This window comes from Molothrus aeneus, chromosome 23 (assembly GCF_037042795.1).
Source record: "Molothrus aeneus isolate 106 chromosome 23, BPBGC_Maene_1.0, whole genome shotgun sequence".
NCBI lineage: Eukaryota > Metazoa > Chordata > Aves > Passeriformes > Icteridae > Molothrus > Molothrus aeneus.
The window spans coordinates 1,118,626-1,130,000 of NC_089668.1; the positions used below are offsets into that span (position 1 = coordinate 1,118,626).

An 11,375-nucleotide genomic window follows, 5' to 3' on the forward strand; every position below is an offset into this window, starting at 1 on the left:
CTTTACTTGTTCTGACCAGCAATTTTCACAGCAAATACTGAGTTTGAGCTTCTCCATCCTCTCAGAGCACTGCCCAGGTAAGGCTGTTAGACTCCTGCTTGGCAAGAACTCCACAGGAGCATCACTAATTAAAGGGCTTTTCCTGCTCCACCAGGCCAGTTAAAAGCCCCAATTTTCCCAGAGCCAGCACAGTGGATCAAACACTTTCTCATCTCTGAGCAGTCATTAACCCTGCACAAAACAAAGCTGATTAGCAAATGTAAACGTCCAGATAAAAATAGCCAACATCTGTTTAAATTTAGAAATTTATTTTGTTTAATCCACAAGCTTTATATAGCTTTAGTTAAAAAAACAAAAACAAAGAACAGTGAAAACATGACAATATCCAAAGTTCAGGTTCCTCTAAACTTTCAAAGAACACAGCTCTGAAAGTTGCTCAGACCATTCCGAAGAACCGTAACGAGACAAGATTTATGAATGGGGCAACGACAGCTCACAAACAAAATTTATGGAACTGAAGGAATTATTATTATTTTTTCTGGGTCTGCTGATCATGGAAACTGCCCTTTAAAAAAAGAACATAAAAATACAAATGAAATTCCAGTGTTCCAAATCAACATGTTACATCAATATAAACCCACAGTGTCCTGGTAAACAACATGCTTTCATTTATGTACCACTCTAAATTGCTATTCTTGATTGGCTTTAATGGAGACTATACAGGCAACAGTAGAAAGCATTAAAATAGAGATGTACTTCCTTGAATTCTGCAGTGGTTTTACTCCTGGGCAAGCCTACAAACCACAAAGGTTAGTAGCATCATGTAAGTGATACAAAAGAAGTCAAATGAGCCCCTCACAAATTCTGCTCAAGGCTCTGCTGGATTTCAAAGAAATGAGGGAACTGACGGTCATGTTTCAAACCTCCAAAACAAATTCCTACTGCTTCTAAAAAGTCTCACTCTAAATGAAATTATGCTGACTGTCAATGAAAGAATGTCACTAGTACACTGTGGACACCTTTTGTAATGTAAATCCATGCCCTTTGTACATGGTGAACCTCAACCTAGCAATTATTACAACAAATGTTATATTCTAAAGCTCAAACACATTTAGCAATTTGAAATTGAATTCTGAGTACAAACCAAATAAAATGTACATTATATCAAAGGGTTGGCCTAGGAGGGGGGGGACACCTGCGCCTTCCTCATGGACCTCAGGGCCTTCTCCCGCAGGTGCTTTTCGAGGTCATCCAGGTTGTCCTCGGGTTCACTTTCTGTCTCCTTCAAACAAACACAAAGAGCTGCTTCAAACACCCCTGGCCTGGCCAGGCTGAGCCCTCCCAGCCCTGAAATGCCCACAGGGAATCACACACCCCAAATCTCATTTGGAATTAGGGCTGTCAGAACAGCGGCAGAGCAGCGCACGCCCACCCTTGACAAAGCCCCAAATTCTCACCTTTTTGGGTTCTGTCTCTGCTTCCTGCTCTCCCTGTGCTGAGGTGGTGTCTGCTGGAGCCACAGCAGCAGCCACTGCAGCTGCTGCTGCCTTCTCCTTCTTATGCTTTTTGTGTTTCTTGTGCTTTTTATCCTTTTTATGCTTCTTATCCTTCTTTTTCTTCTTCTTCTTGCCACCACCTTCTTGATCTGAATTCTGTAATAAATAATTCAATACATGTTACAACTCATCTCTAAGGTTTCAAACTTCTCCGGCAAAGAATGGAACTGCCCCTGGGAAACACCTCAGAAGAGGAGGTGAAGATACCAAACAATCTGTTCTCCTTCCCCTGGGAATACTCTGAGTTTGCACATAGGATCCTGACCATAAACAGGCCCCCCTCACTCTGTAGCCCATAAAACTCACATACACTCATGAAAAGGGACAGACTTTTCCCCAGAAGTCTGATTTTCTATAGAGCACTATTTTCTCCCACACTTGGAGATGTTAAGCTTGAAAAATTCCTGTTATAAATTCTTTTTAGAAGTTTTTAACAATGAAGAATGACCCCAAGCAGTTTCCCCCAATGAATAACCAACCCTGGGGCTGCTCAGCAGTTCAGCCCTCCCAAGCAGAGGCTGCCCTCTGAGTACAGTTCTGTTTGATGAGCAGACAAATACCCTGGCAGGTGATGGGCTCTGAGTTGGGCTCTTGGCCTTTTTTGCAGGTGACCAGTTTGCAGAAGGAGAGCGAGAGCGGGCAGGAGATGCAGGTCCTGGGTGTTTTTTGGGAGCTGTCTCAGGTGACCCCGACGCAGAGCGGGACGAGGACACGCGCCGGGGGCTGGGGGTGGAAGCCCTGGGGAACACAGAGTCAGAGCTGAGACACAGAACAAGGCAACATCAACACCCAAGGGAACACCTGTGCTTTCACTTGGTCAGGCTGCACTTCGAAGATTGAAATTGATTTTAAAAAATTGATTACTTGCTTTGCTGGTGTGATAAAAAAGGCAAAACCATCCAATGGCAGAGTGGATCCATAATGCAGAGGGATAATGCAGCCTGAAAAGCTGTTAAACAACCCTGCTGCTGCTTAGAACTGATTGCTGCCTTTCTGCTTTAACTAAGTTATAATCAAATTAAAAGTCAAGAGAACAGCAATGCTATTTAATTGTGCAAGGCTTTCCACTCAGCTACATTTCCTTCTGAAAAAACTCATAAGCCAGCACCACACTTCTCACAGTCTGCTCAGAAAAGCAGCATCTCACTAAAGACAAAAATATTTACAATTGTAGCAGTTTATCATGAATGGTCACTTATGGAATCATTTCTGAGCTAATGAGAAGTGCTGGTCCCCTTCCACAGTTCGGTTTAAAGACAAAGTTAAGTTTTCTTTAAAGCCAGCAAATAAAGGGAAGGATCTGGGGAGACCTTGTGGCACATTTCAGGGTCTTATAAAAAGGAGGGAGAAGGGATTTTTATGCAGGCAGCACAAGGGGGAATGGCTTCCACTGCCAGAGGCAGGGATGGATGGGATATTGGGAAAAACTTCTTCCTTGTGAGGGTGGGCAGGCCCTGGCACAGGTGCCCAGAGCAGCTGGGGCTGCCCCTGGAGCCCTGGCAGTGCCCAAGGCCAGGGACTGGAGCAGCCTGGGACAATGGAGGTGTCCCTGCCACGGCAGGGGTGGCACTGGATGGGCTTTAAGGTCCCTTCCCACCCAAACCATTCTGGGATTCTATGATTCCTTAACTACTTCCACTGCATTACATCTGAACAACAACCCCTCATCAAACCCAGAGCAGACAAGATGGGTTTTTTACTTTGTTTTCTTGGGTTCTGGCGTTCTGGACACCCTCCTGATGGGCCTGCTGCTGGGTGAGGGTGACTGTCTCCTCTGCGGCGACGCCGACGCTCCCCGGCGCGGCGGCGCGGGGCTGGAGGAGGGGTGGGAAGCTCGAGGCCGTGGTGAAGGTGAATGCCTTTTGTTTTGGGGTGGAGAACGCGTTTCCCTGTTGGATCTGCTGGGAGGAGACCCCTTCCTGTGCTTGGAAGACTCGGAAGGGGAGCGCCGCTTGGCAGAGGGGGAGCTCCTCTGTTTTGGCGGTGGGGAGTGGGAGACTCTGCGCTTGGACTGGGGGGAAGGGGAGGCCCTTCTTTTGGGAGGGGGAGGAGGAGAAGCCGTTCTCCTCTTGGGAGGGGGAGAGGGGGAATATCGCCTCTGGATCGGGGGCGAGTATCTCCGAGGAGAGGGAGAACGTCTGCGCGGGGGCGGTGATGGAGACCTGCAAAGAGAACAAACGCTCAGGGGCCAGCCAGGCAGTCAGCAGTGCCCTGCAGAGGGGCAAAAGGACTCCAGAGTTCTTTGAACTTCTCAAGATTTAAACTAGAATCCTTTAGAAGTCAAAAGAGTTTAAAATAAAACTCTTGAAATCCAGAAAGGTTGTGGTTGCCCCATCCCTGAAGTGTCCAAGGCCAGGTTGGACAAAACTTGGAGCAACCTGGGCTAGTGGAAGGTGTCAGCACCCATGGCACGGGGTGGGACTGGATAATCCTTAAGGTCCCTCCCAACCCAAACCATCCCACGGTTGTGTCATTCCGATTCAGGATTTGCAGCAGCAACCCAACAACATCCAGGCCATGCACCCACCACACCCAGCCTCACCAACACACCGCAGCCCCCTCAGCTTCCCAGAGAAGGAGCTGGGAGCAGAGCCCTTTCCCGTGCCCAGGGGTGCCCGCTGGGGTCGGTACCTTCGGCGAGGCGGGGACGGGGAGCGGCGGCGCCGGGGCGGGGGCGCCGGGGAAGGGGAGCGGCGCCGGCGCGCGGGGGGCGGCGAGGGGCTCCTCCTCCTCCTGCTGCTGCAGAAAACAGGGACTGATCAGGGAACGCCAGCTGAGCCACCAGCTGCTCCCTGCTCTGCAACCACTGCACAAAGTCTGCTCCTTCATGCACCTCGCAATGGAATTCTACTGGGAGCACTGATGGAAAGAAACGAACTTGAACCCTTCTAAAGAGTGTGAGATGATGAGTGTCTGACTGTCACCCTGAGCCCACCTGACTGCCACCCTGAGCCCACCACAGTGTCTGACTGTGACCCTGAACCCACCTGACTGTCACCCTGAGCCCACCACGGTGTCTGACTGTCACCCTGAGCCCACCTGTCACCCTGAGCCCACCACGGTGTCTGACTGTCACCCTGAGCCCACCTGTCACCCTGAGCCCACCACATCACCCAGGACACAATTCCACACATGCACAACCTGATCCATCACCACCTTGTAGCCAAAGAAAGACCAAATGGTTGGAATAAGTGATAGATCACTTGATAGATGCTAATTTTGCCTTGGGTGGAGGTAATTTTCTTCACAGTGTGAAACTGTGCTCCATCTGAAATCCAAAATTATTTATTTCTTGAAATGCAGTGAAAAAAACTAGAGTGGCTGCTGAACTGCAGCTCTCTGGATTAAAACTGTTCACCAAATGAGCCATTTTCTGCTTTGCAGGGTTTACAACAGACTTCTGGAAGAGGGAATTTTAATCCAACACATTCTTGCATAGAATTTTAAAGGAAAGGAATATTGGCAAAGTGAAATACTCCTTTTTTTTTAAAAAAAAGCAATTAAGATAAAATGACTGGATAAGGGAAAATTGAGAGCAATTAAAAAGCAAAGCAGCTCATTTACATTAAGTGAGATCTGATTTCAAACATGCTGGGTATTGTTCTCCAAGGCAATGAAACACACTTTTATAGATAAGAGTTTGCTCCAAAATGTTCTTTTATGATCCAAAAAACCCCCAGCCTTCAAATGTACTGACTGTCCTAATTAAAGATGTATTTATGCAACAGGCAGTATGTGGATTCAGTGTGTTGCAAAACAAGATCAAAGCCTTTGAATCCCAACCTGTTTTCCATAGAAATGTTTGACAGGATCCATAATTAGGAAGGTCTGCACTGGTGAGGGAGTCATCCTTATCTCCTGCATCATGATGTGTGCTGGGAGTATCTGCTAGCTAAGGCTTAATTACAGCCTGCTCAAGGGTCATTACATCCAATTAATAAACCCATCAAGCTTCCTGCACCTTTCTGCATTTCTAGATCAACACAGAGACACAGAGCAAAAAGTGTCACAAATAAACAAGTCACTGCTGTTTTACTGATTGTCTACTTCCAGTAGTTTCAATCATCTCTGACCCAGAAGATCAAGATCTCAATTGCTTGTTGCAAGTGTGCAGGAGGGTTTTGAGTCAGTGGCAGCAGGAACCCAACACTGCTCACCCAAAGCTGGGTGTCTGGAGCCAGGAGCCCCTGAGGAACACAAGTGTTCAGCTGTTTCCAGGCATCAGTGGGATGTAACAACATCAAAGTTATTGATGTCACAGGCTGATGTGAAATAACAAGGGGTGAGCAGTGAGGGACACAGCAGGTGCTGCTCCTTCTCTTTTTGCCAGTGAAATGGTTCCAGGTCCAACACAAGAAGCAGCACATCAGTCTGAATTTCCCTCACCGTGAGTGTGTAAGTCTAAAGGACAAAAGGATGGCAAATGCTTATCCATGCCAAAATAAATGACAGCCTGTTTAAGAGATGAACTTCTAACCAACCTTTTCATCACTGGTGATTGCCACCTCTTTTCCATCTGCATCCTGAGAGCAGTGGAGGGAAAACAGAACAAAACAAAACAGATCTATCTGCCACGGATCTGAGGCAAAAATGAACACCATCAAAGAAAGGTCAGAGCAATTTTTGCCAAATGAGTGTAATGGGAAGGAAACCTTGAAAGAAATCTGGGCAGAGTGGGCATGACTCGATGTGCATTTGGTGAGAGTTGCAGAGAGACAGACACGAGCAGCAGGGAGGGAGGAGCTGAGTTCGGGCAGTTACCGAGGGGAGGAGTCCTTCTGGCGCTTGCGGGGCGAGGGGCTGCGCGAGTGCGAGTGCCGGTGGCGCCTGCCCACCTCCCCGTTCTTCACGTTCGACCTCTTGGGCCTCTCCTCTTCTGAGGAAGACGAAGAACCAGAATCTGCAAACACAGAAAGAATCACTCTCTGGAAAATGATCCTTGGGACACTGGTCACTGACAGGGTAATGCTGCAGTTCAAACCAACCTCATCTCCCATCAAATCGGAACCCGAAATTCAAACAGATTGACTGAAGGCGTTGGCTGAACTTAACTGATAAATCAATCTACTGGGTAAAAATACAAACTGTCCTCATAAAATTTGGCTAGACAGATAATTTAAAAGGTGAACTGCAGCTGCTTTTTGAAACTATGTGGACAAAAATACCCAGGTGAATTTACTGATCTCAAGCATAAAAGAGTCCAAAGTAAGGACAGATGATGTAATCCACAGCACACAGTATTTGTGGGTGATGTTAAGAGTTTAGAAGCGCAATTTTAAAGCTGCAAACCCATTAACAAAAGATGTAATGACCTTTAAAAGTCATACTTTTATTCCTCCTGAGTAATAATTAAAGTGACCTCATTATGTGTGGCAAATCTGTAATTAAGTTTACAATAGCACTGCAGAGCACAGAGCAAATAGTTTTAATCTGTATTTGAACTTAACTACTTCCTGCAAAAGGAAACTACAACCCAGTTTTCGGGAATTTCTGTGCTCCATACCAGATGAAGACTGTTGATTTTGCCTCCTGTACTGGCGCCTCTGTTGGACAGAATCTGCTGCAGCCATTTTGCCTCCTTTGTCTTCTTCTGAAAGGACACACAAGGACAGGGCACTTAAACCAGGGATAAAGATTTGCCTATGCAGGCAGAAGCGAAGTTATGGACAGCAGACCATCAGGTATGGGGTTTTCCCCGACTCAACTCTTAGGATAACATAAGGCTGGAATACACTTTGGCTGAACTTTCATTCCAAGCAATCTTGGACAGAATGAGGCAGTAGGAGTGATCATCTTTAGAGTTCTGAAAACTCTTGATTTCAATGCCAGACTTTCTGGAGGGCCCAGCACTTCCCTGCCCAAGGATTTCTGACTAAAAGCCCCACGCCCAGCAGCAGAGCTGAGAAGCCAGAGCCATACCTGATTCCGACAATTCTGCTTTCCTGGGCTTGGGTGCTGGCGAAGGAGACTCTCTTTTCTCAGTACTCTTGTGTTTGGGTGCTACAAGACAAAACGCAACAGCTCAGCCGCAATTCCCACCATTCCTCCAAGGGTGCACGTGAACAGCAGTCCCCAAGGGACAAGCCAAGCTGCGATGGTGTCCCTCACCTGAAGCCCTGCTGGGGGAGACGGAGCCGCGGCTCTTGCGGGCGCGGTTGGACTGCTGGGGGGTGGGCGAGCGGCGGGGCTTGGCCGGGGGGCTGCCGGGGGGCGAGGGCCGGTGGCGGCGCCGGGGGGGGCTGGCAGAGGGCGACAGCCGGCGCGTTTTGCGGGGGGGGCTGGACACGGGTCTCTTGGGAGGCTTCTTTGGTGGAGAGCGGGAGCGCGACGAGGACGAGGAGGAGCTGCTGCCGGACAGCGAGGCCGAGGAGCGTCTTCTCCTGCAAATCAAAGGCACATCAGCTCCTGGCCAGCCGCGGCGGGGAACACGTCAGCACAAAGAACAAAGAACTGCGGCTGTTTGCAAGCACAGACACTGAGCCACAGACAACAGCACTTCCCAAACATGGTGGACTGCCTGCAACGCTCGCTTTGGAGGAGAGGAGGATAACGACCAATCTTTCAGTTATTCTTAACTATAACAGTGAGCTAAAAATTGTTAGTGTCACCTTCACTGGCTTTCTGTCAATCTACAGGCTACAGCTAGGCTTTGCCCCTGGAAACAATTAGTTTTGGTTGGGCTCTCTAATTTCTGGGTGGTTAAGAGAATTGTCTTGTGTTAGCACATGTGACTTAACGGTCTCCAGAGCAGATCTGGGTAAGAGCATAGTGTGCAAGGACACTAAAATGTTTTACACCAGGAGGTGAAAATTTCAGACAACTTAACAACTTAACAATTCAGAATCCATCTATCCATCCTTATGTTTTAGTTTTTCATCTTTACTTTGCAATTTTAAAAGGTAGGGCCTCAGAATTCTGCGGCAAAATTTGTGGCAAGTTCTGTTGCAATTGTGTACCTGCAGAATCCACCTTTGGCTGCAGAATTCCTGAGAACCTGGAAAAAAGAAACCCTACCTTGAGTGAGATAAACATTTGCTGAAAGGGTGCTCTTGTACATCTTGCAACATACATGTTTGATACTTTTCACAGTTTTCCCAGTAACTGTGTGAAATGAACATATTGACAAACTCAGGCAATAGTTATCACCTTGTCACAGAAAGGAAGAGAAGTGTTCCTTCCTCAAAAACAACTGCTGTACACAAGAAGCATCACTTTGATTCTCTTCCTATGAAAAGGATCAGAATCTGTTCTCTCCCCATGAAGACAAATCTCTATTTTGACACTGCCAAAAGCACATCATTTACTTTGCAAGGCAGCTAAGAGCTTTGTCTCTAGAGCAATTCTTATCTTGTGAAAAATGTGACTTTCAACACCAAAGGGCAAATCTTGAAGAATCTTAAGAAAACATGAAGAAGAAACATATTTCAAGTCCAAATTTAATTTTATGTGATAGAAATACAAGTCATAATTAAAAATTCCCAATGAGTAAAATTCCCAACTCGTTCTCATTTTTTTTCCCCTGTCAGGAAAGAAAAGCACTAAGACTTAAGCAAAAAAGCCCTAAGGGATATCATGTCAGCCTGTGCTGGGAGCTACCCAGAGCCATTTGAAGAAGCAAAAAAGAAAAAAAGCTCTGAAATAGCCACTTTTCAAAAAGGTGGAATTCTCATCACTACCCTAACTCAGAAGAAAATCATTTCACATCTGCAACCGTGCTCCCCCACAGCACACTCAGGAAACACAACACTGCAGTTTTTCCATCACTCTGATCACACACCTGCCACTGCTAAGGTGAGATGAACAGGGAGTTTTGCTAACACAGCTCCAGTTCCCGTTAACTTTGCAGGTTTAGCCCCTCAGCTGTCTCAAAAAGCAGGGCTCTTACCGCCTGACCGGGGATCTGCTCCTCCTGTGCCTGGGTGGGGGAGGCATCCTCCGGGGCGGGCTCCTCCTGCGCGGGGACGGCCGGCGCCGCGGGCTGGGTCGCCTTCTAGGGGAGTAAGACCTGTCACCATCGGAAATTCCAGTGAAAGGCAACTATCTAACTTCCATGGTTGAGGAAATGTATCCTCGGGGCACTGAGTGCAGAGTTGCTCTCCTCCAAGTGCATCCTATCAAGGCTGTATTTAGGTGAGGATGCCAAATGTACAGACACAATCAGGGCTTTGAAGTTTATCAATGTCACTCTACTAAGTAGTAGAATAATAAAAAAAGGAGGTAAAGAAAGTATTTTACAGCATTTTCACACCAAACCCATGTCCTAGAGAAAGGCTACACAATTCTCATTATCAATATTAAGCAGCTGAATTCCTTCTCTGATCAGTGCTGGTCACCATGAGGATCTTCTCATAAATCGACACAAACAAAATATTCCCAAACACATTTATACACCAAATGCATCCTCCTCACTTGGCCCAAAACATCCACAGCTCAACACCTCTAAAAACATCACTAACCAAGAACATTTAGTGGCATCTTCAGCAGAAAATATTCTCAAGCTTCACTGTCAGCACCTGAAGCCCTACCTTGACCGTGATCTATGGCGCCTTCTGGGTCGAGAATGAGACGGAGAACGGGACCGGGACCTTGACCTGGACTTGGACCGAGATGGGGATCTCTGACGAGTCTTCTCCTTCTCCTTCTCCCTCTCCCTCTCCCGCTCCCTCTCCTTCTTTGAATTACGTTCTGGTGAAGTTTCCTTAGTCTCTGGTACAGGTGGTTCAGGTTTAGGAGCTTTTGGGATATCACTGTTAAAAATAAGGACTTCATTCGTAAGCATATACAAACCACAGCCTGCAGAGCAACATTTTAGAAGCTGCCAAGATACTCCCCTGCAACAAACATTCTCCTGCCCATTCTCTGACAAACTGCTCCAGAACTGTGAAAAGAGTTAGAATGTGGTACAATGATTCAAAAAGAGTAAGTAACATAGAGGCTACATGATGACAATCAGCTGGAAGCCAACATGACATTGTCACAAGTGTCAGTGATGAGCAGGACAATGAAATCACAGTGGTAGCAAAGCACACTGCCCTTAGAATTCTACACAGGACAAAGAAACCTCACTGAAGATTCTAAAATAAATAAATGCTTTGGCTGTTGCAGGGGCACAGGGAGGAGCAGGCATTGCCCAAGCCAAGCTCCAGTGAGGTATTAGAATAATAGTTCCATTTTTTAAAGGCAACACGTGGCTCTACACACAGAGCTCTCACCTGTTTGAAGCTGCCTCTTGCACAACAGTCTCCTTTGGTTTCACGGAGGGCTCTGGCTCAGGAGTGGCCTCTTTCTTCTCGGGGGCAGGGGTGGCGCTGCGGCTCTTGGTGCGGTGGTGGGGGGAGCGCGAGTGGCTGCGCTTCCGCTCGCGGCGCACGGGAGACGACCGCCGCCGAGGGGAGGGAGAGCGGGACTTGCGTCTGGGGACAGACAGACAGAGCGCTCAGCTCGGGGACAGACAGAGCACTCACAGCTCGGGGACAGACAGAGCACAGCTCGGGGACAGACAGAGCCCTCACAGCTCGGGGACAGACAGAGCCCTCACAGCTCAGGGACAGACAGAGCACAGCTCGGGGACAGACAGAGCCAGAGCCCTGTGCACCCAGGGACACCCAGCACTGCCTGGGGACAGCCACACTCAGAGCCCTGTGCACCCAGGGACACCCAGCACTGCCTGGGGACAGCCACACTCAGCCCTGTGCACACCCAGGGACACCCAGCACTGCCTGGGGACAGCCACACTCAGCCCTGTGCACCCAGGGACACCCAGCACTGCCTGGGGACAGCCACACTCAGAGCCCTGTGCACCCAGGGACACCCAGCACT

The 11,375-nt window shown here is 48.0% G+C and overlaps 1 protein-coding gene across 7 annotated transcripts in view; it reads right to left on the bottom strand.

Annotated features, from left to right (window-relative positions):
• Window positions 1-287: 287 nt before the first annotated feature.
• Window positions 288-11,375, bottom strand: part of SRRM1 (serine and arginine repetitive matrix 1) — an 18,371-nt gene continuing 7,283 nt past the window's right edge. For 2 of the 7 annotated variants that reach the window (XM_066564729.1, XM_066564736.1), the window contains 13 exons: window positions 10,769-10,969; window positions 10,082-10,303; window positions 9,442-9,546; window positions 7,665-7,936; window positions 7,476-7,556; window positions 7,060-7,146; window positions 6,318-6,456; window positions 6,038-6,079; window positions 4,188-4,295; window positions 3,257-3,718; window positions 2,117-2,294; window positions 1,458-1,652; window positions 288-1,282 (listed from right to left, as the gene is read on the bottom strand). In XM_066564729.1, coding sequence (XP_066420826.1) covers window positions 1,178-1,282; window positions 1,458-1,652; window positions 2,117-2,294; window positions 3,257-3,718; window positions 4,188-4,295; window positions 6,038-6,079; window positions 6,318-6,456; window positions 7,060-7,146; window positions 7,476-7,556; window positions 7,665-7,936; window positions 9,442-9,546; window positions 10,082-10,303; window positions 10,769-10,969 — 2,197 coding nt within the window. In that variant the 3' untranslated portion in view covers window positions 288-1,177. The remainder of the gene's footprint in view (window positions 1,283-1,457; window positions 1,653-2,116; window positions 2,295-3,256; window positions 3,719-4,187; window positions 4,296-6,037; window positions 6,080-6,317; window positions 6,457-7,059; window positions 7,147-7,475; window positions 7,557-7,664; window positions 7,937-9,441; window positions 9,547-10,081; window positions 10,304-10,768; window positions 10,970-11,375) is intronic. The other 5 variants (XM_066564732.1, XM_066564731.1, XM_066564730.1 and 2 more) reach the window with 5 other exon arrangements.